General features: G+C 40.4%; 1 protein-coding gene across 4 annotated transcripts in view; it reads right to left on the bottom strand.

Moving 5' to 3' along the window:
* The window catches only part of map7d1b (MAP7 domain containing 1b), a 69,584-nt gene that overhangs the window by 1,060 nt on the left and 46,821 nt on the right, over positions 1 to 21,703 (bottom strand). For 2 of the 4 annotated variants that reach the window (XM_063018482.1, XM_063018564.1), the window contains 12 exons: positions 20,452 to 20,556; positions 17,147 to 17,266; positions 14,288 to 14,412; positions 14,069 to 14,199; positions 12,908 to 13,164; positions 11,166 to 11,400; positions 10,541 to 10,700; positions 8,659 to 8,763; positions 6,491 to 6,541; positions 4,030 to 4,072; positions 1,623 to 1,704; positions 813 to 1,057 (listed from right to left, as the gene is read on the bottom strand). In XM_063018482.1, the coding sequence (XP_062874552.1) occupies positions 813 to 1,057; positions 1,623 to 1,704; positions 4,030 to 4,072; positions 6,491 to 6,541; positions 8,659 to 8,763; positions 10,541 to 10,700; positions 11,166 to 11,400; positions 12,908 to 13,164; positions 14,069 to 14,199; positions 14,288 to 14,412; positions 17,147 to 17,266; positions 20,452 to 20,556 (1,659 nt within the window). The remainder of the gene's footprint in view (positions 1 to 812; positions 1,058 to 1,622; positions 1,705 to 4,029; positions 4,073 to 6,490; positions 6,542 to 8,658; positions 8,764 to 10,540; positions 10,701 to 11,165; positions 11,401 to 12,907; positions 13,165 to 14,068; positions 14,200 to 14,287; positions 14,413 to 17,146; positions 17,267 to 20,451; positions 20,557 to 21,703) is intronic. The other 2 variants (XM_063018636.1, XM_063018706.1) reach the window with 1 other exon arrangement.

Raw genomic sequence — 21,703 nt, 5'->3', positions numbered from 1 at the left:
CTGCATGTCTTTGGACTGTGGTGGGAAACCCATACAGACATGGTAAGAACATGCAAACTCCACACAGAAAGGACCCAGACCGATTGACCAGGGAATCGAACCCAGGACCTTCTTGCTGTGAGGCGACGGTGCTACCCACCGAGCCACTGTGCCACCCCCTAGTAAATTTCACTTATCTTATATTTTTATATCATAGTCAAATAGAGACATTAAAGTTTCTATAGTTTGGAGATTGAGATGGTTTGAGCATGTGCAGAGGAAGGGTGAGAGTTCTTTAAAAGAAGGGGGCTGAGAATGACAGTTGGATGGATGAGGTGAGGGAGGACCTGCAGGTGGTTGGTGGAACAGAGGAGGATCAGGACCTGTCTGACTTTCCCTCCCTCAAACTCAGCCAAAACCAAAAACTACACTATATGGCCTAAAGTATGGACACCTGACCATAAGCTTGCCGGACATCCCATTTCTAGCTGAAAAGAACAACAGCCGTTCTTCTGAGAAGGCTTCTCACAAGAGTTTTAAGTATGTCTGTGGGAATTTGTGTCTATTAAGTCAAAAGATGACAGCAGTTGTACTGGATGGGCACTGATGCTGGTCATTAGAGCTTCAGTTGATGTTCCAGTTCATTCCAAAGCTGTTTAGTAGGGCTGAGGTCAGGGCTCTGTGCAGGACACTGGACTTTTTTTTAAACTGGGCATTTCACAGCCATGTTGGACCTGGAAAAGACCTTCCCTAACCTGTTGCTGCAAAGTTGGAAACGTGTGTGATGTTTGGGTCAAAACTAAATACTCTTTAACCTTTATTGTTTTGTTTACCTGCCACATGAGGAGGCTTCATAGACCCTGCCTTCATGAGGAACGGCTCTCCTCCCTCAAAGGCCATGATGGGGTCAGTGGCGATGGCGCTCTGAGGTTGGCCCTGTCCGTTGCTCTTTCCGCCGTTGTGATTGGCCAACTGGAGGATCTCGAAGTCAGCAGCCTCTCCGTTGGAGGAGATGCCGTTGTGGTGTTTGGTAGGTGGCATTCCATTCACCACTGGAGATGAATTCCAGGATTCAGGGCTGAAAAGGAGACATGGGAAACAAGTGTGAATACAAGAGTGGGTAGTGGAGGAGCTGCAGCACCCTCTAGTGAAACACGACGCAAAATTACCCCCTTCAAAGCATCTCCATTATTCATTATTCAATCATTTTCTTACCCGCTTATCCAATCAGGGTCGCATGCTGGAGCCTATCCCAGCTTTTCAATGGGCGCAAGGCACACAGTAACACCCTGGACGTGACGCCAGTCCATCGCAGGGCAGACACACACACACACACACACACATATACACACCCATTCACCTATAGGGCAATTCAGTCTCTCCAATTAATCTCACTTGCATGTCTTTGGACTGTGGGAGGAAACCGGAGCTCCCGGAGGAAACCCACACAGTCACAGAGAAAACATGCAAACTCCACACAGAAAGGACCCGAACCACTCCATCTTGAAATCGAACCCAGGACCCTCTCGCTGTGAGGCGACAGTGCTACCCACCGAGCCACCGTGCCACCCCATTTTCTATGACTAGGCAATAAAAGGCAATAAAACTACATTTAAAAGATGAAACCTTTTTATTAGGTGTACCTTGAGTTTGGGTCTCCCTGTGACTGGTTTAGTCCTGGAGTGCCGTTACTGTTGTTGACAGGGAGATTCAGTGTGGCAGCATCTGCAAGAAACACACATACACATCGTTTCATAATCTTATACATACTAGATTATTAGTATAATCTTATACAACAAAAATACAAGTCGCTCGGGTGGCACAGCGGTCAAACATCTGTCTAAAAACCTAGTGATCTCTCTACACAGGCGCATTTTACATCATCCTACACTCCCGAGAAGAGGGCGTGTCTAAATTCTTAGATCCCTTAAAATGCTCCTACTGAGGCTCCTTAATTCTGAGTGATAATCTGACTGAATAACGAGGGAGCATCCGATGCTTCCTCAGCGCTGAAGGCAATCCCAGAATTCAGTGCGGCATGACTTTTTTGCACTGTCGCCTCACAGCAAGAAGGTTCTGGGTTCGATCCCCAGACGGGGTGGTCCGGGTCCTTTCTGTGTGGAGTTTGCATGTTCTCCCTGTGTCTGCGTGGGTTTCCTCCGGGAGCTCCGGTCTCCTCCCACAGTCCAAAGACATGCAGTCACATTAATTGGAGACACTGAATTGCCTTATAGGTGAATGAGTGTGTGTGTGTTTACGCCCTGCGATGGACTGGTGCCCCGTCCCGGGTGTTACTGTGTGCCTTGCGCCCATTGAAAAGCTGGGATAGGCTCCAGCACCCCCCGCAACCCTAAATGGATAAGCGGTTAAGAAAGTAAGTGAGTGAGTGAGTGTCTTTATTTGTAAATTCAGGCTCGTCAAGGACAGTTTAACCGCTTTCGGTACACGGAGGGAGACGTTAGCTGGATTGCTAGCAGGTTGTGCCACCTCAGCCGGTCGGTTTGAATGGCCTGAGGCTAACTGTGTCAGTTAACACTATGGTGCAGATAGTTCTGGATTTGGATGTGTACTGTATTGGACTGTAGGGTATCGTGCAATGGAGGGGCTAAATTGTTGAAGTCTACGTATACAGTAGGAACAATGTGCATATTGCTAGGTGACTAGGTTTTTGTTATTAACAGCAACCTAATTAATGTACAGTAGGGCTGGACGATATGGCCAAAATTCATATCACGATATAACTCCTAATTTCGGTCGATACGATATAATTTCGATATCGATATGAATAACACAAATGTCAGAAAAACTGCCAAAAACACCAAAATTGGATGCCGGTACCTGCAAACCTCTTTTCTGGTTTCTGGCAAGAAATACAAGCTAAACACACGACTGAATCAGTCCTTCATCTCTTATCAGCTATTTCATCTGCTTCTTTTTCAACTGTGGACAGTGGCAAAGCCAGACAATTTCCATAGGGGTGGCCAGACTGAGACCATTGCTCACACAGGGGTGGCACAGAAACTGTCTGATACCTTATTTTTGTATGTGGCTAGTAGCTGTTGATCTAGTAGTGTTTTGGTCACTCACTCGTTTACCTATACAGGCAGTGAGTGCCATGTAGAATTACATCAAGCCTAGCATAATAAGCTTTTTATTTTTTCTCATTTTCCCTGTGAAAAACTAAAATATAGCCTATAACCTTAACAGAATTTCAAAGATATTCCTTTGCAATACTTGATCATTTGATTGCAAACTTGTGTGTACTGATGAGACTCATCTGAACCCCAGAACATGCCAGTGTGAATGCATGGAAAACACATTTTTATTTTCTTTCAAGAATATGATACAGACTGACCAACACTGTTAAGCCAAATAAGCATTGAAAATTGACTTTACTTTTAACAGCCTTCCACAATGCTGGGGCTTCTTAAAACTGAATATTCTCTTTTCAATAGAAGTGTTATTTAAATGCTATTAAATTGTTTTGGAAAAAAAACCCCGCCCAATTAGGAGGAAAACAGCCCAATCTGGCAACAGTGGAACGCGAATATCCCGTTGGTGCCTTTATTCGTAGCGCACCACAACTAATAAGAAGTAATATTAATAACTGGTATTAGTACTCAGTAGTATTAGTACTCAGTACTAGTACTTCTTCTGTAATTGTGTTGGTGGTTGACATTTATGTTGAGTGTGTAACTGCACTGTTTTGATGGAGAACTACTCGCTTGAGGTGCGCTGTTGAATTGCGTCCCTGTGGGAACACCTGCGAGCAGAAATGCTTCCGCAAAAAAGTAACACGTTTAAAAATCATATCACCGTTATTGAAACATTTTCTATCGCGATATATATCGATATCGAATTATTGTCCAGCACTAATGTACAGTCAATATTATTACATCCCATAATATTATTATCACTGTTATTTATAATAATGGTAAGGTTAAGCTGAGAAGAAGCTTATTTTTGCTTCAGAAATGCAGTGAACAATCAGCAGATATTTAATAGTTTTTGTACATTTAAAATTCTAATGTATTTCTGAAGCACGCTTACTTGTGTCTCTGCCGTTCACCTGGGCTGGAGACTTGGTGTCCTTCTGCAATTAAACAAACAACAATCAGTTATTACCAAAAAAAAGTCAAATTTAAAGAATCCAGAATCCACCTCATTCAATAAAGTTGGGACGTTTAGTAAAATGCAATTAAAAGAAGAGTCTGTGATGTGTTAATTCTCTTGAATCTTTATTCAACTGATGAATGTAGAAATAAAAGGTTCTCAATGTTTTCACTGATCAGCTTCATTGTATTTTGTAAATATGAACACATTTAGGATTTGATTCCTGCAACACACTCAAAAAGTTGGTCCAAAGGTGTGTTCCCCCTGTGTTCCACCAGCTTTGTTATTCATGAGAGTTTTTAAAGGTTTGGGAACTCACTCACTGTCTTAACCGCTTATCCAATTAGGGTCATGGGTTGCTGGAGCCTATCTCAGCTTTTCAATGGACGCAAGGCACACAGTAACACCCTTGGCGGGTCATCCCAGGGCAGACACACATACACACACACACACACACACACACACACATACACACACACCCATAGGGCAATTCAGTGTCTCCAATTAACCTGACTGCATGTTTTGGGACTGTGGGAGGAAATTGGAGCTCCCGGAGGAAACCCACGCGTCTGCAAACTCCGCACAGAAAGGACCCGGACCGCCCCGCCTGGGGATAAAACCCAGGACCTTCTTGCTGTGAGGCGACAGTGCTACCCACTTAGCCACCGTGCCGCCCGGTTTGGGAACTGAGGACACTAATTGTTGCAGTTTTGCAAGTTAAATATCGTACATTTTCCATAGGAAACAGATCGGGACTGCAGGCAGGCTGGTCAAGGCCGGTGTTTCTGCATAGAATTGATGTACAGCTTTCTCTGACTGAGTCTTTGAATGTCCTTTTATATAAGAGGTGGGCAAACCTTTTGGCTCAAGGGCCACACTGGGTTTTAAAATCTGACAGACATGCCTTGCCAGTAGCAGATAGGGAAGAGGGGGGACTAATGTCTGTATGGGCAGTTGTAGCCTAGTGGTTAAGGTACTGGACTAGTAATCGAAAGGTCTCTGGTTCAAGCCCCACCACTGCCAGGTTGCCACTGTTGGGCCCTTAAGTAAGGCCCTTAACCCTTAATTGCTTAGACTGTATACTGTCACAGTACTGTAAGTCGCTTTGGATAAAAGCATCTGCTAAATGCTGAAAATGTAAATGTAATGTAAATGACATGTGAAGCTCATTACCTTATTTAATTTCAGTGGGAACAGAGTTTTAGCAAAGATCAGTAGTGATTGGATTGCGCCATCTAGTGGAATGAACTGAGACGCAGGGTACTGCAGGAAAAAGGTGAAATGAATGTGGTCTTTAGGACAATTTTGTTAATAATTAGTGTGACAGTATACTCTCTGAGCAATTGAGGGTTAAGGGCCTTGCTCAAGGGCTTGAACCAGCGACCTTCTGATTAGTAGTCCAGTACCATAACCACTAGGCTACAATGTCCCTTCATATTTATACTATATTATTATACATTCACATTTAGCAGACGCTTTTATCCAAAGCGACTTACAGTTGTGACAGTATACAGTCTGAGCAATTGATGGTTAAGGGCCTTGCTCAAGGGCCCAACAGTGACAACCTGGCAGTGGTGAGGCCTGAACCGGCAACCTTCTGATTACTGGACCAGTACCTTAACCACTAGGCTACAGCTGCCCGAATACAGTCGTACCTTGAAACTCCACGTCCCCTAAACTCAAAATCTTTGAAACTCGACGCCTTCTGTCGAGAAATTTGTACCCTTAAACTCGACGTTTCCCTTAAACTCGACGTTTTTAACTTGTTTGGCTTTCCTAAGCCGCACTGCACAGCGATGTAAACAAAGGGTACTTAGGGTGCGTTTACATGAGAAGTGTTTTGCGTGCCGCGGCAAGCGCAAAAATCACGAGCCCAACACGGCAAAAGTGTGCAGTGCGTGCCACTTAGGGCCACACTCCATAAGAAAATAACAGCACAGCCGGTGCAAAAGCGTTTTTGCACCCTTACTGAAAGAGGGATACGGTGTTCCAAGATTAAAAGCAATGGGGAAACAATAAAGAGGAAAAAGTGAGGTGCAGGTTTTATTGTATTTTTTATTGATTTTAAACTGTTTTTAATTGTATTTCAGTTTTTTTATATTACCAGTTGAGTTGACGTCCAGTTTTAAGGTACCAATATACAACTTTTTTCTCTTATTTGTCAACTTTTTTGAGTGAGTTGAGAAGGTTGCTGAAGAGGAGAAAAGGGCCAAAGAGGAATTTTCTGGATGCAGTGAGGGAGAAAGTGCAGGTGGTTGATAGGATCAAAAAGGAGGATCAGGACAGGGCAGGATGGAGATGAATGATCCGCTGTGGCGACACCTAAGATTCCTCTTTTCACTGCATTTTACAAAATGTCCCAATTTTTCTGAAAATTAGGTTTGTGTGGACATCTTACCTTCTCTCCAGCATCACTCTTACGAGTCCTTTTCATGATCTCCTCCAGGCGCTACACACACACACACACACACACACACAAACATGAGTACAATAAAAACAATACAATATCCTTATAAAAGAACTAACATTATTCAACATTACTATGGACAAATGTGTTCCAATCATACACTTTATGGCCAAAAGTATTTGAACACCTGACCAAGAGCTTGTCTGACATCCTAATTCAAAACAAATGCTATTATATTAGTCTATACACTGTACAATCATCATTGTCTGTTTAATATCAACATCATCTGTTTAATATTAGATAGATAGATAGATAGATAGATAGATAGATAGATAGATAGATAGATAGATAGATAGATAGATAGATAGATAGATAGATAGATAGATAGATAGATAGATTAAAGCAATAAGCCACGAGAGGCCGTGCGTTACTGTGATCTTAGCACACCTAAAACTTCTTTCCCCGTGCTAAAATCATAACAGTAATGCACGGTCTCGAGTGGCTTATTGCTTTTATAAAACGGCGGTCAACATAAAATATAATAAATACAACAATGTTTAATTCATAAATGTATTTATTGTGTATAAACTTACAATAAAGCATTCTTCCGCGACGCCAGGTAGTTCGATTAACAGTGTTGCTAGGCAACATGAGGGCGAACATAACATTAACTTTTTCTATTCAGTGGCGTATTAATATGGAATGATGTGAGGTGGTCCTAGGTGTGCGTTTATCTGGGATTTTACAACGGCTTCGAATGCGGCTCAGCCAATCAGATTTTCGGACCGGAACTATCCGTTTTATAAAGATAGATAGATAGATACTTTATTGATCCTGAAGGAAATTAAAGCCCCACTAGCATAATACAACATAACATTCTTAATATTCTTATATGTATTCTCATTTCACTTATCTGGTCACTTCTGAACTTCTAACTTCTGACTGTAATATATGTAAATAATCTCTATCTTGCACTTCTGGTTAGATGCTACTGCATTTCGTTGGCTTTGTACTTGTTTACTCTGCACAATGACAATAAAGTTGAATCTAATCTAATCTAAAACAGAGTGACCACGATGTGATCTTCAGAGCTAGAACAACAGTCGCTCATCTGAGAAGCTTCTCACAAGACTTTGAAGCATGTCTGTGAGATCCACAACGTTCGATCAGTTCATCTGGACACAAGTTTGTTTAGAGATACAACAAACTGGGCATTCTGGGCATTCATCAAAGCTGTAAAATGCCCAAACACAGCTTCAGTGGATCTAAGGGAGAAGAAGGACAACCGCAGTCTAAGCGCAAACCAGTGGTGATTCCGTATGCATCACAACAATTGTGACGCATATTTTCCAAACACCACGTCTCAGCTGCTTTCAAATCCCAAAACACGCTATGCCAGAAATGTCACACTAGGGATCGGATCTTCCGACACAAACAGAGTAATGTAGTGCATGCTGCTGGGTGCCGGGAAAAATGCCGGGAACGGTACATTGGGGAAACTAAACAGCCACTGGCTAAACGGATGGCACAACATAGAAGATCGACCTCTTCTAGCCAGGAATCCGCGGTTTACACTCATCTGCAAGCAGCGGCCACTCATTTAATGATGATGATGTGCAGATCCTTGACAAGCAGTAACACTGGTTTGAACAAGGAGTCAAAGAGGCCATTTACGTGAAGAGGGAATGACCATCCCTGAACCGAGGGGGGGCCTGAGAGTACACAACGCCGTGATTGCAGCTATACACCAGTCATATGTGAAAGGCACACATGGCCATTGTAATTAATGGTCATTGTGATTTGCATATGGACCTGATCACCGGTTTCATTGTTATGCTGTGGGCGGTGATCAGTCGTCATGCAAATCGTCTGCATATAAGGTTGGGGGTATTCACCACCAGCTCAGACTGAAGAAGTCATTCGGATTGAGTGACGAAACGTATCTCTACAACAAACTTGTGTCCAGATGAACTGATTCAACTTTGTGGATTTGTGTACCTGGATTATTGAGCATGTATTAAGAGACATGTCTGTGAGAATTTGTGCCTGATCAGTCAAAAGAGGACATAATCTGTATGTCTGGCTTTGAAGAAAAGAATTAAAGAAGGGAATTAAATATGAATATTTTGAATGAATATTTCCTAAATTTATCTCCTCACCTTTTTCCTCTCCAGGCGTTCCTGTTCTTCTTTCTGAAAGTGCTTCTCCCGCTCAATCTTCTGCCTCTCCGCCTCCTCCCGCGCCTTTAACTCCGCCTCCTCTCTCTGAAATTAAAGCAAAACTCCATAAATAATGACCCATAATCCCCTAGACACAACAACATGTGCAAAAAATTTTTTAACACTGTTGTGGCCAAAAGTATGTAGACATACGGCTGTTAGTATTTAAAATATTAATAACAGCCTCTTCTTTTGTGTGAAGGCTTTCCACCAGACTTCGGGGTGTCTTTTTGAGGTCAAGCATTAATGTTTGCCAAAAGACCTGGCTCTCCTTTGATGTTCAAATTCATCCCAAAGATGTTTAATGGTACGCTCAGCTCGAGGCCTAAAAGTTCAGACCGGTTTACTTTCACCTCACATCACTCTGTATCCACGTTGCCATCCTTTCAACTTCCATTATATACATCAGTCTGTGAGAGAGTAAGGATGAGACGGCTCGTTCTCATCGCTCACGCCGAGTCTGTCTCGCTGTTTCAATGCATCTTACACAAACGAGGCTTCCGGTTTGATCTACTGGTAAAGAAACCCACAGGACCGATGTGCGGCAAAGACACCAATCACTTACGTCAGACCTAATACAATAACTCAAACTATTACATAAACACTTCAGACCCATTTAACCACCCTTATCTTTCACCAGCAGGTGTGCTAATGAATTTCTTTTCAAAAATACAGTGACCTCGCCAACACATTCTAATCTTGTCTGTGTTTTAATTTTAAATAAAAAAAATTCTGCAAGGATGCTGGACATCTTCCGAGGATCAAGGCCCTGAGACCCAAGTACTCATGGTCTTCAGTACTTTTCTATTCTAAGTTTAACAGTGTCATAGAAACGCTTTTAGACTCATCTTCCCAATCACTTATTTCAATAATGAGCACTACAGGAGATAATTTATGCCCACTGCTGAGGCAATCTAATGACTCTCACTAGTGCAAGAAGAGGACGCAGAGCCTGTAGTACCCATGGAAGACAATAAATCTTTCAAATGGTGCTTTTTTTAATGCATTTTTTCCATATTTTCCTCCCCATAGCACACTCAATTTTGTCTTCCGCTGCTGAGAGACGCCAGATTGCATCCAAGGAGAGCACATCGCTGTACACGTGTAAGAAGAGGCGTGTACAGCGATGTGCTCTCCTTGGATGCAATCTGGCGTCTCTCAGTCAATCTGGCCCTCCTCTTCTCACCCCTGCATTCTGCACAGGCGTCTCTTCCGCCAACCAGTGTCCTTGCACAGCATATGAAGACCCACCCACACATAGTCCGGCCCCACCCTGCAGATACGGTGGCCAATTAATATCTGCTGCAGGCACTGCCAATTATGCCCGCCAGATGGCGCCCACCCGACCGGTGGCAACACCGAGTTTTGAACCACAGGTCCAGATTTTTTAGCATGCTAGCTATTTTTCTTGAGTCTGCGAGCGTTTGGCGAGCCGCTTGGATCGAGTCCTTGAACAGTTCACACACAGAGATCGAGAGCTGATTTTCGAGCCCCGGGCGAACGCCAATTTGCCTCTGAGCAGCCACATCTAGTGGTGACCTGTCAGCGAGCGAAAATCAGGGCAAAATCGTGTAGTGTGAACTAGGCGTTAGTGGCATTAAGCAGACACTGTTTATCCAAAGTGATCCACAATTATGACTGAATACAATGCAATTCCTGGTTAAAGGGCTTGCTCAGGGGCCCAACAGTGGCAACTTAGTGGAAGTGGGGCTTGAACCAGCAACCCTATGATTACGAGGCCAGTAACTTAGTCACTGAGCTATCACTGCCCGTGATTTTAGGAAAAGTAAATCGATTGTTTCTTCCATTATACACTTCTGACCTGTTTCTGGAGGCGCAGGTTCTCCTCCTGCTCTGCACGAGCTTTCTCCAGAGCCTCTTTCTCCTCTTGCAAACGCTGTCGCTCGGCCATTAACCTCGCCTCCTCCTCCCTGCGGCTCCTCTCCTCTTCCTCACGCTGGGCTCGCTCCATCTGCAGAGCTCTGCAGAAATAAGACACAGAGGTAAAACAAGTTATAACCTCATAACATATTAATATAAACATATGAATGTATTGCAACTGTAGAGTCATGCTGTGCCCTTTGTGACTTGTCCACCTCTCATGCAGGTCCCATTATGTCTGTTAGGTGCCTGGCCAGGTCAAAAGCACTGATGAGATTCCAGCTTCCAGCCAGTTTGGGTTTTCTTTTCAACATCAGCAGGATACCACTGTTCCATGTTTTATGTGCTTATGGAAAATAGTTTGTACAGATGATACTGGGACCTGGAGTTGGAGTCTTGACACCCTTTGTCTTACTTTCTGAGATGTGTACAAAGCTGGGCCACGTGCCAAACTAGCCCTATTTATATGTACACAGAGAAGCTACCAGTTGTAATCAATCATGCTCACCAAGACAAATCAGGAGGTAATGCCACAACGTTTCGAGCTTTTAGTGTTTTTGACGGACCTGTTTCTCTGCTCTTGCTCCAGTTTCTCCTGTTCTTCTCTCTCTCTTTGTTCTCGAGCTTGCCGCCGTTTCTCTGCCAGCACTCGACTCGCCTCCTCCGGGTCAGTCGTTCCTGCCGTGGGTTTGGGTTCAGGTGGAGGAGTGGTTGTGGCCTCAGTGGTCTGAGGTGCTGCTGTGATTGGTTGATTGACAGCTGGGGGTGGAGCTGGAGATGCAGATACTGTGATTGCAGGAACTGTAGGAGGAAAACAGTAGCAAACTGAGTCCAGCATATTAATAATAATTATAATAACAATAATTCTATCATTACTCTTTTTTATATCAATTTTATTACTTCTATTCTTATTATAAATTGTGTTGTGATTATTATTATTATATAATAAGTATTATTATTAGTAGAAGTAGTAGTATTAGTAGTAGTTCTACTAGTGTTATTTTTATCATTACTATTATTATTTATATAGATATTATTTGTTTCATTAGTATTGTTATTGTCATTAGTATTATTAGTTATTATTATTTGTATTGTTATTATTTGTTTTGCTAGTATTAGTAATATTATTAATATTATCAACAATATCATTATCATTATTGTGATTATATTATTTTTTATAATTACTATCATTACTTTTTTAATTTTTTAAGTGCATTTTCTCCCCATTTTCCTCCCGATTTAGTGCACTCAATTTTGTCTTCCACTGCTGAGAGATACCAGATTGCATCCGAGGAGAGCACGTCGCTGTACACGCCTCTTCCGACACGTATACAGCCTCCTCTTCTCGCCCATGCATTCTGCACAGGCGTCTCTTCCACCAATCAGGGTCCTTACACAGCTTATAAAGATCCCACCCACCCCACCCTGCAGGTACGGTGGCCAATTAGTATCTGCTGCAGGCACTGCCAATTATGCCCGCCAGATGGTGCCCAGCCGACCGGTGGCAGAATATCCCGCTGTGCCACCTGGGCGCCTGTTATTATTTTTATCATTATTATTTGTATTGTTATTTGTTTTACTAGTATTATTATTGTCATTACTATTATTATTATTATTGTTATTTTTAATATTATTATCTGTGAAGTTATTATTTGTTTTTACTAGTATTATTATTATTGTTATTATTTATATAATTATTATCTTTATTATTGTTATTATTTTTATTATTATTATTATTGTTATTATTATTACTATTATTATTATTTTTATAATTATTATTGTTATAATTTTTTATTATTATCTTTAAAGTTATTATTTGTTTTACTAGTATTATTATTGTTATTATTACTATTTTTATTATTATTGTTATAATTATTATTATTAAAAATGTCATCATCATTGTGATTGTATTATCAATATTATAAACTATATTTTTTTATAATTATGGTTAGTTTAATATCACTATTATTACAATTAGTGTCATTATTATTATTAGTTTATTATTATTGCTGTTATTATAAAAATGTATATTTATTATTATTATTAGTAGTAGTAGTAATTATTATTATGAATTTTGCTATTTTTGTTATTATATTTGCTATATTATTATTATTATTAATTGTATCATTACTAATTGTTGTTAATTATTATTATTCATTCATTCTACTTTTTTCCTTATTATTTTTATTCACTTTTTTCTTTTTTTTTGTCATTAGTTTTATTTTTAATTTCATTCAGTGAAATGGCAGTGAAATTGTTTTAGATTCTGAAGAGTCTGTAAAACACTAATCATGATTATCAGACTCACTCTTGGCCTCTTCTTTTCTTGCTCCTCTGGACTGAGAGGCTTGTTCTTTCTTGGTCTCCTGTACAGCGACGGTGCTCACGGCGGGGGGCTGTACCCGCGCCGGGGTCTGTGCACGTCTGGGTCGGGTTTTGGTGGTGGTAGGAGTTCTGCTTGAGGAGGAAGGAGGCGGTTTGGGAGACACGGCGGTACTGGGTGACAGGGGGCGACTCCTCGAAGGCGCGGGGGAGGAAACTCTGCTTTTGGGTTTGGGATTAGTGCTAAAAAAAAGAGGAGAGAAATATTAACATCAGTACAAATGAATGAAAATATGTGATAAAAGACAAGGTGCAAAGATGTATGGTCAAAAGTATTGGGGCACCCACAACATTTACTAACAGGTGTAACTAATCAATTATTAAATATAAAGGAAATCATATGCTTCCAACTTTGCAGCAACAGTTTAGGGAAGGTCCTTTCTTGATCAATGTCAGTGCCCAGCCATATGAATACTGTCATCTTTTGACTGAATGGACACAAATTCCCACAGTCTTGTGAGAAGCCTTTTCAGAAGAGTGGCTGCTGTTCTAGCCTAAAAGATCATACTGAAGTAACTTATGATATGTTTAGCAAGCTCATGGTCAGGTGTCCAAATACCTTTGACCTCAACTGTATAATTATTCAAGGCCCATTCAATATAAATTCTAAAGCGGTCAAATCCCAAATCACGTCATGTCCGGGAGAGCGTACCGAATGCCAAAGTTAATAGGTATTAAACAATCAATTTAGAGAAATGAGGTTGTTGTCCTTAAGTGCACCGGTCCAGCCAATCAGATTGAAATCTTATACATTAAGACACGGGTGGCACGATGGCTCGGTGGGTAGCACTTTCGCCTCCCAGCAGGAAGGCCCTGGGTTCGATTCCCAGGTGGAGCGGTCCGGGTCCTTTCTGTGTGGAGTTTGCATGTTCTCCCCGTGTCTGTGTGGGTTTCCTCCGGGAGCTCCGGTTTCCTCCCACAGCACAAAGATGAGCAAGTGAGGTGAATTGAAGATACAAAATTGTCCATGACTGTGTTTGATATTAAAAACTTGAACTGATGAATCTTGTGTAACCAGTATCAATTTTTTATTTATTTATTTTAATCCTTATAAATAAATACGTTGAGACGCTGAACATCGACTCACCTGAGTCCTGGTTTGGTTCTCGTGATCGACTCTGAATGTCTCTTCTTCTGCACCTTCTCTTTAGTGAGAGCATTCTTCTCTTTCTCGTTCTCTCTCTCTTTATCCTTCTTCTCCTTCTTCTTCTTCTCAGCCTTAAAACACACAGAGTTCACTTAATACGACTCAGAGTTTCCACCAAACTTACAGAAGTACAGTTCCAGTTTGATTATAAGTGTGTACCGGTGCAGAGTTGCGCCTGCGTTGGCGCTGTGTAATGTCCGGTGTGCTGGCACTCCAGCGATCCGCACTGTGCTTGTGGGAGCAGGCGACCAACGGAGATGCAGATGGAGAACGGGAACACTGATCTAAAATCAAACACACATTTATACCAACATTTATATTTCTAATTAATAAAAAAAACCTGAATTTACAGAATAAACACTAGTTAGCTCGTGTACAGTGATGGTAGGAACCACACCACTGGTAAGAGCAGGTAATAGCGGGTAATATTGTACTTTGGGCCAAATATATACAGCTAAAGACTGAGGGTCCTATATGTAGCCATAGGTGTATGTGGATGTTTAAGTACAGTGTATCACAAAAGTGAGTACACCCCTCACATTTCTGCAGATATTTAAGTATATCTTTTCATGGGACAACACTGACAAAATGACACTTTCACACAATGAAAAGTAGTCTGTGTGCAGCTTATATAACAGTGTAAATTTATTCTTCCCTCAAAATAACTCAATATACAGCCATTAATGTCTAAACCACCGGCAACAAAAGTGAGTACACCCCTTAGTGAAAGTTCCTGAAGTGTCAATATTTTGTGTGGCCACCATTATTTCCCAGAACTGCCTTAACTCTCCTGGGCATGGAGTTTACCAGAGCTTCACAGGTTGCCACTGGAATGCTTTTCCACTCCTCCATGACGACATCACGGAGCTGGCGGATATTCGAGACTTTGCGCTCCTCCACCTTCCGCTTGAGGATGCCCCAAAGATGTTCTATTGGGTTTAGGTCTGGAGACATGCTTGGCCAGTCCATCACCTTTACCCTCAGCCTCTTCAATAAAGCAGTGGTCGTCTTAGAGGTGTGTTTGGGGTCATTATCATGCTGGAACACTGCCCTGCGACCCAGTTTCCGGAGGAAGGGGATCATGCTCTGCTTCAGTATTTCACAGTACATATTGGAGTTCATGTGTCCCTCAATGAAATGTAACTCCCCAACACCTGCTGCACTCATGCAGCCCCAGACCATGGCATTCCCACCACTATGCTTGACTGTAGGCATGACACACTTATCTTTGTACTCCTCACCTGATTGCCGCCACACATGCTTGAGACCATCTGAACCAAACAAATTAATCTTGGTCTCATCAGACCATAGGACATGGTTCCAGTAAACCATGTCCTTTGTTGACATGTCTTCAGCAAACTGTTTGCGGGCTTTCTTGTGTAGAGACTTCAGAAGAGGCTTTCTTCTGGGGTGACAGCCATGCAGACCAATTTGATGTAGTGTGCGGCGTATAGTCTGAGCACTGACAGGTTGACCCCCCACCTTTTCAATCTCTGCAGCAATGCTGACAGCACTCCTGCGCCTATCTTTCAAAGACAGCAGTTGGATGTGACGCTGAGCACGTGCACTCAGCTTCTTTGGACGACCAACGCGAGGTCTGTTCTGAGTGGACCCTGCTCTTTTAAAACGCTGGATGATCTTGGCCACTGTGCTGCAGCTCAGTTTCAGGGTGTTGGCAATCTTCTTGTAGCCTTGGCCATCTTCATGTAGCGCAACAATTCGTCTTTTAAGATCCTCAGAGAGTTCTTTGCCATGAGGTGCCATATTGGAACTTTCAGTGACCAGTATGAGAGAGTGTGAGAGCTGTACTACTAAATTGAACACACCTGCTCCCTATGCACACCTGAGACCTAGTAACACTAACAAATCACATGACATTTTGGAGGGAAAATGACAAGCAGTGCTCAATTTGGACATTTAGGGGTGTAGTCTCTTAGGGGTGTACTCACTTTTGTTGCCGGTGGTTTAGACATTAATGGCTGTATATTGAGTTATTTTGAGGGAAGAATAAATTTACACTGTTATATAAGCTGCACACAGACTACTTTTCATTGTGTGAAAGTGTCATTTTGTCAGTGTTGTCCCATGAAAAGATATACTTAAATATCTGCAGAAATGTGAGGGGTGTACTCACTTTTGTGATACACTGTATGTGTATGTACGTATGGATGCACATGTGAATATTTATAAATATATATGATTATATTGGCCCACCTCATTGTGTAATACTTGTCACATATGTAACTACTATTTAATTCTTATTTTACACTGAAACTACACCTCCTGCACATTTATTTATTTATGATTTATAACTACATTGTACAGACTGACTATCTATCTATCTATCTATCTATCTATCTATCTATCTATCTATCTATCTATCTATCTATCTATCTATCTGTCTGTCTATCTGTCTGTCTATCTGTCTGTCTATCTGTCTATCTGTCTATCTATCTATCTATCTATCTATCTATCTATCTATCTATCTGTCTGTCTGTCTATCTGTCTATCTATCTGTCTGTCTATCTGTCTATCTATATGTCTGTCTGTCTATCTGTCTGTCTGTCTATCTGTCTGTCTATCTATCTTATCTGTCTGTCTGTCTATATGCCTGTCTGTCTGTCTGTCTATCTATCTATCTGTCTGTCTGTCTGTCTATCTATATGCCTAACTGTGTGTCTGTCTATATGCCTGTCTATCTATCTATCTGTCTGTCTGTCTATCTGTCTGTCTGTCGCTCTATCAATCTGTCTATCTGTCTGTCTGTCTATCTGAATAATAATGCCTATTAAACTTCTGTTTTTATATTTAATTATTAAGAGAAATGTAAACTAGCTGCCCTCTCCCACACACTAATTTAACCCACCTTTTAATTTGGGAGGGTGAGGGGTAACCTCCCAAATGTGTCAGGTCAAACACCACTTCTTTTCATGCTGCAGCTCATGCAGCATCACTGTGCTTGGAGATGCTAACTTTCGTACACGTGGGTTTACGTTTGTGTGTGTGTGTGTAACTCACGAGGATCACTGCTGTTCAGGAGTGTGGCGGCGCTGCGGCTTCTGGCCAGGAAGGACAAGGTGGGGGTCATCAGTCTCTCCACGATACGACTCTCCCACGGGCTCAGACGCAAGCTACGAGCTACAGACAGAGGGTGCTGTTAGTCCCCATACACCACACTTCAATTCCGTTCACAGGTAGCTTTACTGCCATGATAAATATGGACATATATACTGGCAAAGCTTATTTACAGAATAAAACAACAATAAAAAGGGACATATAACAATAATAATATTACAATATATAAAACAGTTACAGATATACAAAAATAAATAAGAAAAACAATGCAAATACAACACTCTACACACACCTAAATGCTGAACTCAGACCTTACATCCCATATTCAGCCTACCAGTACACAGACTGAACTCAGTGTCAGAGTCCAAACTTCTGAACCAAACAGACTTTCAGTGCTTATACACTATATGACCAAAAGTATTTGGACACCAGACCAAAAGCTTGTTAAAGTTTCATGGGGCAGGAATAGGCCTACCCTAAACTATTACTGCAAAGTTGGAAGCATTTCCTTTCCTTTATATCACTGCATTAATACACCTGTTGTGGCATGAATTAATTAAAAGACAAAAAATAAAAGAGGTGTCCCAATACTTTTGTCCATACAGTATATGTCAACATTACTAAGTTCCAGATGTTTTTCTTAATTTGTCTGTTTCTGTATTCAGTCGCCACACTGGATCAGGTCCATATACCAAACTTGGTACAGTTTTTATGCAGAATGCCCTTCTTGATGCAACCCTCCTTATTATATCAAAGCTTAAAGCTGGAACTGCAGGCGAATGACAAGTGCACCCCCACACTGGCTAGGACTGATTGGCCATCCCTACCTCTGACATTAGCAAATAATATCTGCTCAGACGCCTGACCAGCCACCAGCATCTCTGAGATTCGAACCCCAGCTCGCCAGATCTCAGAGACAGTTGGCTAGCGTACTTTATTGCTGCACCACACGAGCACCCGAAGCAAATTTAATATATGAAAAATTTGATATATTAAATATGAAAATGTAGTTTTCACATGCTAATTGGACCAGGTCTTAAGACTGTATGCAACAAATATCAATCATAGTCAAGGTGAAGAAGCTTCCTGAAGTTATATCATTAAAAACACATTTTATTGAAATGCTATCAGCTCAGATCATGTTTATTTTTGTTATTGACAAATGACATAATAATTGCAAATATGATAATTAATTAATAATTAATTTCTCTTTCTCTCTTTCTTATGCCATATTTCCAAACCCTGGTCATGTCATTTCCAAATGCACTTGCATTGTGTTGCACGTTTTTATTGTGAACATTAACACAGCCCGTCTGATTGTAACGTGATCTTACTGGAGAGAAACTTCAGTATGAATGTACAGCACATACACGATTGCGTTTCCATCACGTGTGCTTTATCAGACAGGAGAACTGATCTTACTGAAGGTCGTCAGCACGGTTGTACCGCTCTACTCAATTTTACATCACATGCGGTGCTGGATAGCCCTCTGTTGCTAAGCAACGGCTGATTTTTCCCACACTGCGGCAGAACATGCAGCCGCAGACAGAAAACATGATCACGGTACTGCAACGTCCTGGATCAGACGAGCAGCTCGTTCTCATGTACAGTCACGTTTAACTGCTAATATTTAATATGCAGAAGTGAAGGCACCAGTGGCAGAACTTAATCACAAATCAGCAATTACTCTACATGTAACTAATGTAATTATTATTATTCATGTAATTATAACTATTATTGCAATTACTATTATTATATTGTTTTTGTAATTATCATTATTTTAATTATTTTTTTACAATAATGTAATTATAATTATTATTGCAATTATTATAATTATTACTATTATTATTATGCATCCATGCAAAAATGTTCATTAGAAAACTTTTAAAAATTGGGCTTTATTATTATTATTGTAATTATTATTATTATTGCAATTATCATTATCATTATTATTGTTGTTGTTTAACTACTACTGCAATTATAATTTTTATTGTAATCACTATTATTATTATTATTATTATTATTATTGTTATGCATCCATGTAAAAACTAAAAACGTTTTTAAACTGAGCTTTATTATTATTATTACTGTAATTATAATTAGTATTGCAATGATTATTGTTATTATTATTGTGATTTTATTATTATTATTGTGATTTTTATTATACTTATTATTGTTATTATTATTATTGTGATTTTTATTATAATTATTATTTTTATTTTTATTATTGTGATTTTATTATAATTATTATTGTGATTTTTATTATAATTATTATTATTATTGTGAATTTTATTATCATTATTATTATTATTGTGATTTTTATTATAATTATTATTTTTATTATTATTATTGTGATTTTATTATAATTATTATTGTGATTTTTATTATAATTATTATTATTATTGTGAATTTTATTATAATTATTATTATTATTGTGATTTGTATTATAATTATTATTATTGTGAATTTTATAATAATAATAATTATTATTATTATTGTGATTTGTATTGTAATTATTGCTATTATTATTTTGATTTTTATTATAAGTATTATTGTTATTATTATTATTGTTATGCATCCATGCAAAAAAGTTTGTTAGAAATCTTTTATTTTAAATTCAGCTTTCATTACTATTATTATTATTATGCATCCAATGTTCGTTAAGAAGATTTTTTATTTAATTGAGCCATTTCCCTCCTTTTTTCACCCAATTCAGTCGTAGCCAATTGGAGTTTATCTCTTTCTCTTCACCACCCCCAACTTGAGAGCTCGAGATCTCAGCACTGGTGGGTTCGTGCATTTTACCGGTGCGCCACCCAAGCAGCAGGAAACTACATTTTTGTCGATCCTCAATGCTTGTTAATTTGTTACACAAATACCCGCAGGTTACACCATCACCAGTGACACAGCACACACACAGGCAGCGGGAGAGGGTCAAACCAAACAAACATTCAATAAAAACAGCAAGTCATTTATAAACAAAATAAAAATACACCACAGACAGCCAAGCTGAAAATAAACCACCACCACCACAACAAGCTATGAAATTAGAGATGTGTGGGCTGATGATGCATTTAGAGGGACAAACTCAAAATCACCCATGATGCAACACAATAACAAGAGGGGTGGGGTGAAGGGGGCGTGTGAGGATGACCGTTGACCCCCAGGCGCAGGCAGGCAAGCAGGTCACCAGAAACCCAGACGAAACAAAGCGATGAGGGGAACGAGACGGGCGCGCTTGGTCTTACTTCGTTTAGGAGAGTTCCAGAGCGTCGCTGACGACTTGGACAGCCTGTTGCTAATGACAGGCTCCGTCTGCCGAGGCAGGTTTACCGTGGACGAGGAGCATCTGCCTGCACCGGAGAGAACGCAACACACACACATACACACACACACGTACGTTCACAGAGGAACCCCGAAACTAAGCTTCATGCCACCAGGGTGTCCTGTAGGGTCACTTGAAGGAAGCCACTGTTTCCTAACTGTACAGATTTTACATGAGTTGAGAAAAGGAAATTATTCCAAGGTTGGCATCATGCTACAGGACGTCCTGTATGATGATGTCACTTCCTGCCCTGCATTATGATCCTAAACTTCAGATTTTTACGCAGGAGTTCCAATCTATTGTCTACAATTAGCGTCCACTCGCAGCACAAGAAACAAAAAGTAGTAGTCGCACCAGAGATCCGTCTGCCTGTGAGACAGAATTTAAAAGGAAATGCAGTTCACACACCAGCTACCAAACTGGGAAAATTATGGCTAACATGCTCCCGCTAGGACATCGCACACTTTCTATTGCACTGAAATCTACAACCCAAATCAGAAAAAGTTGGGACAGTATGGAAAATGCAAATAAAATAAAACTGCAGAGTTTCTTACATTCACTTTGACTTTTACTTGATGTCAGACAGGATGAACCTGAGATATTTCATGTTTTATCTGCTCAACTTCATTTCATTTATTAATAAACATCCATTCCTGCATTTCAGGCCTGCAACACATTCCAAAAAAGTTGGGACGGGGGCAATTTAGAGCTAGTAATGAGGTGAAAAAACTAAATAATTATGCGATTTTAAACAGGTGATTGTAATCATGGTTTGGTATAAATGCAGCATCCAGGAAAGGCTGAGAGTCTTTGATGAGCAAAGATGATCAGAGGATCCAGTTTGTCCACAAATGTGTGAGAAAATAATTGAAATGTTTAAAAACAATGAACCTCAAAGAAAGATTGGAAGGGATTTACATATTTCTCCCTCTACAGTGCATAATATCATTAAACCATTCAAGGAACCAGGAGGAATTTCAGTGTGTAAAGGCCAAGGACGCAAGCTTAAGCTGAACGCTCGTGATCTTCCATCCCTCAGACGGCATCAAGAACCACCACTCAACAATAGCTGATAGAACCACATGGGTGAGGGATTACTTTATCAAACCTTTGTAAAGCTCTACAATACAGAGTTACTGCACAAATGCCACTTAAAACTTTACTGTGCAAAAAAA

This window comes from Trichomycterus rosablanca, chromosome 1, assembly GCF_030014385.1.
Source record: "Trichomycterus rosablanca isolate fTriRos1 chromosome 1, fTriRos1.hap1, whole genome shotgun sequence".
NCBI lineage: Eukaryota > Metazoa > Chordata > Actinopteri > Siluriformes > Trichomycteridae > Trichomycterus > Trichomycterus rosablanca.
The sequence above is the reverse complement of the archived record's forward strand: the minus strand, read 5'-3'. Positions and strand labels throughout refer to the sequence as shown.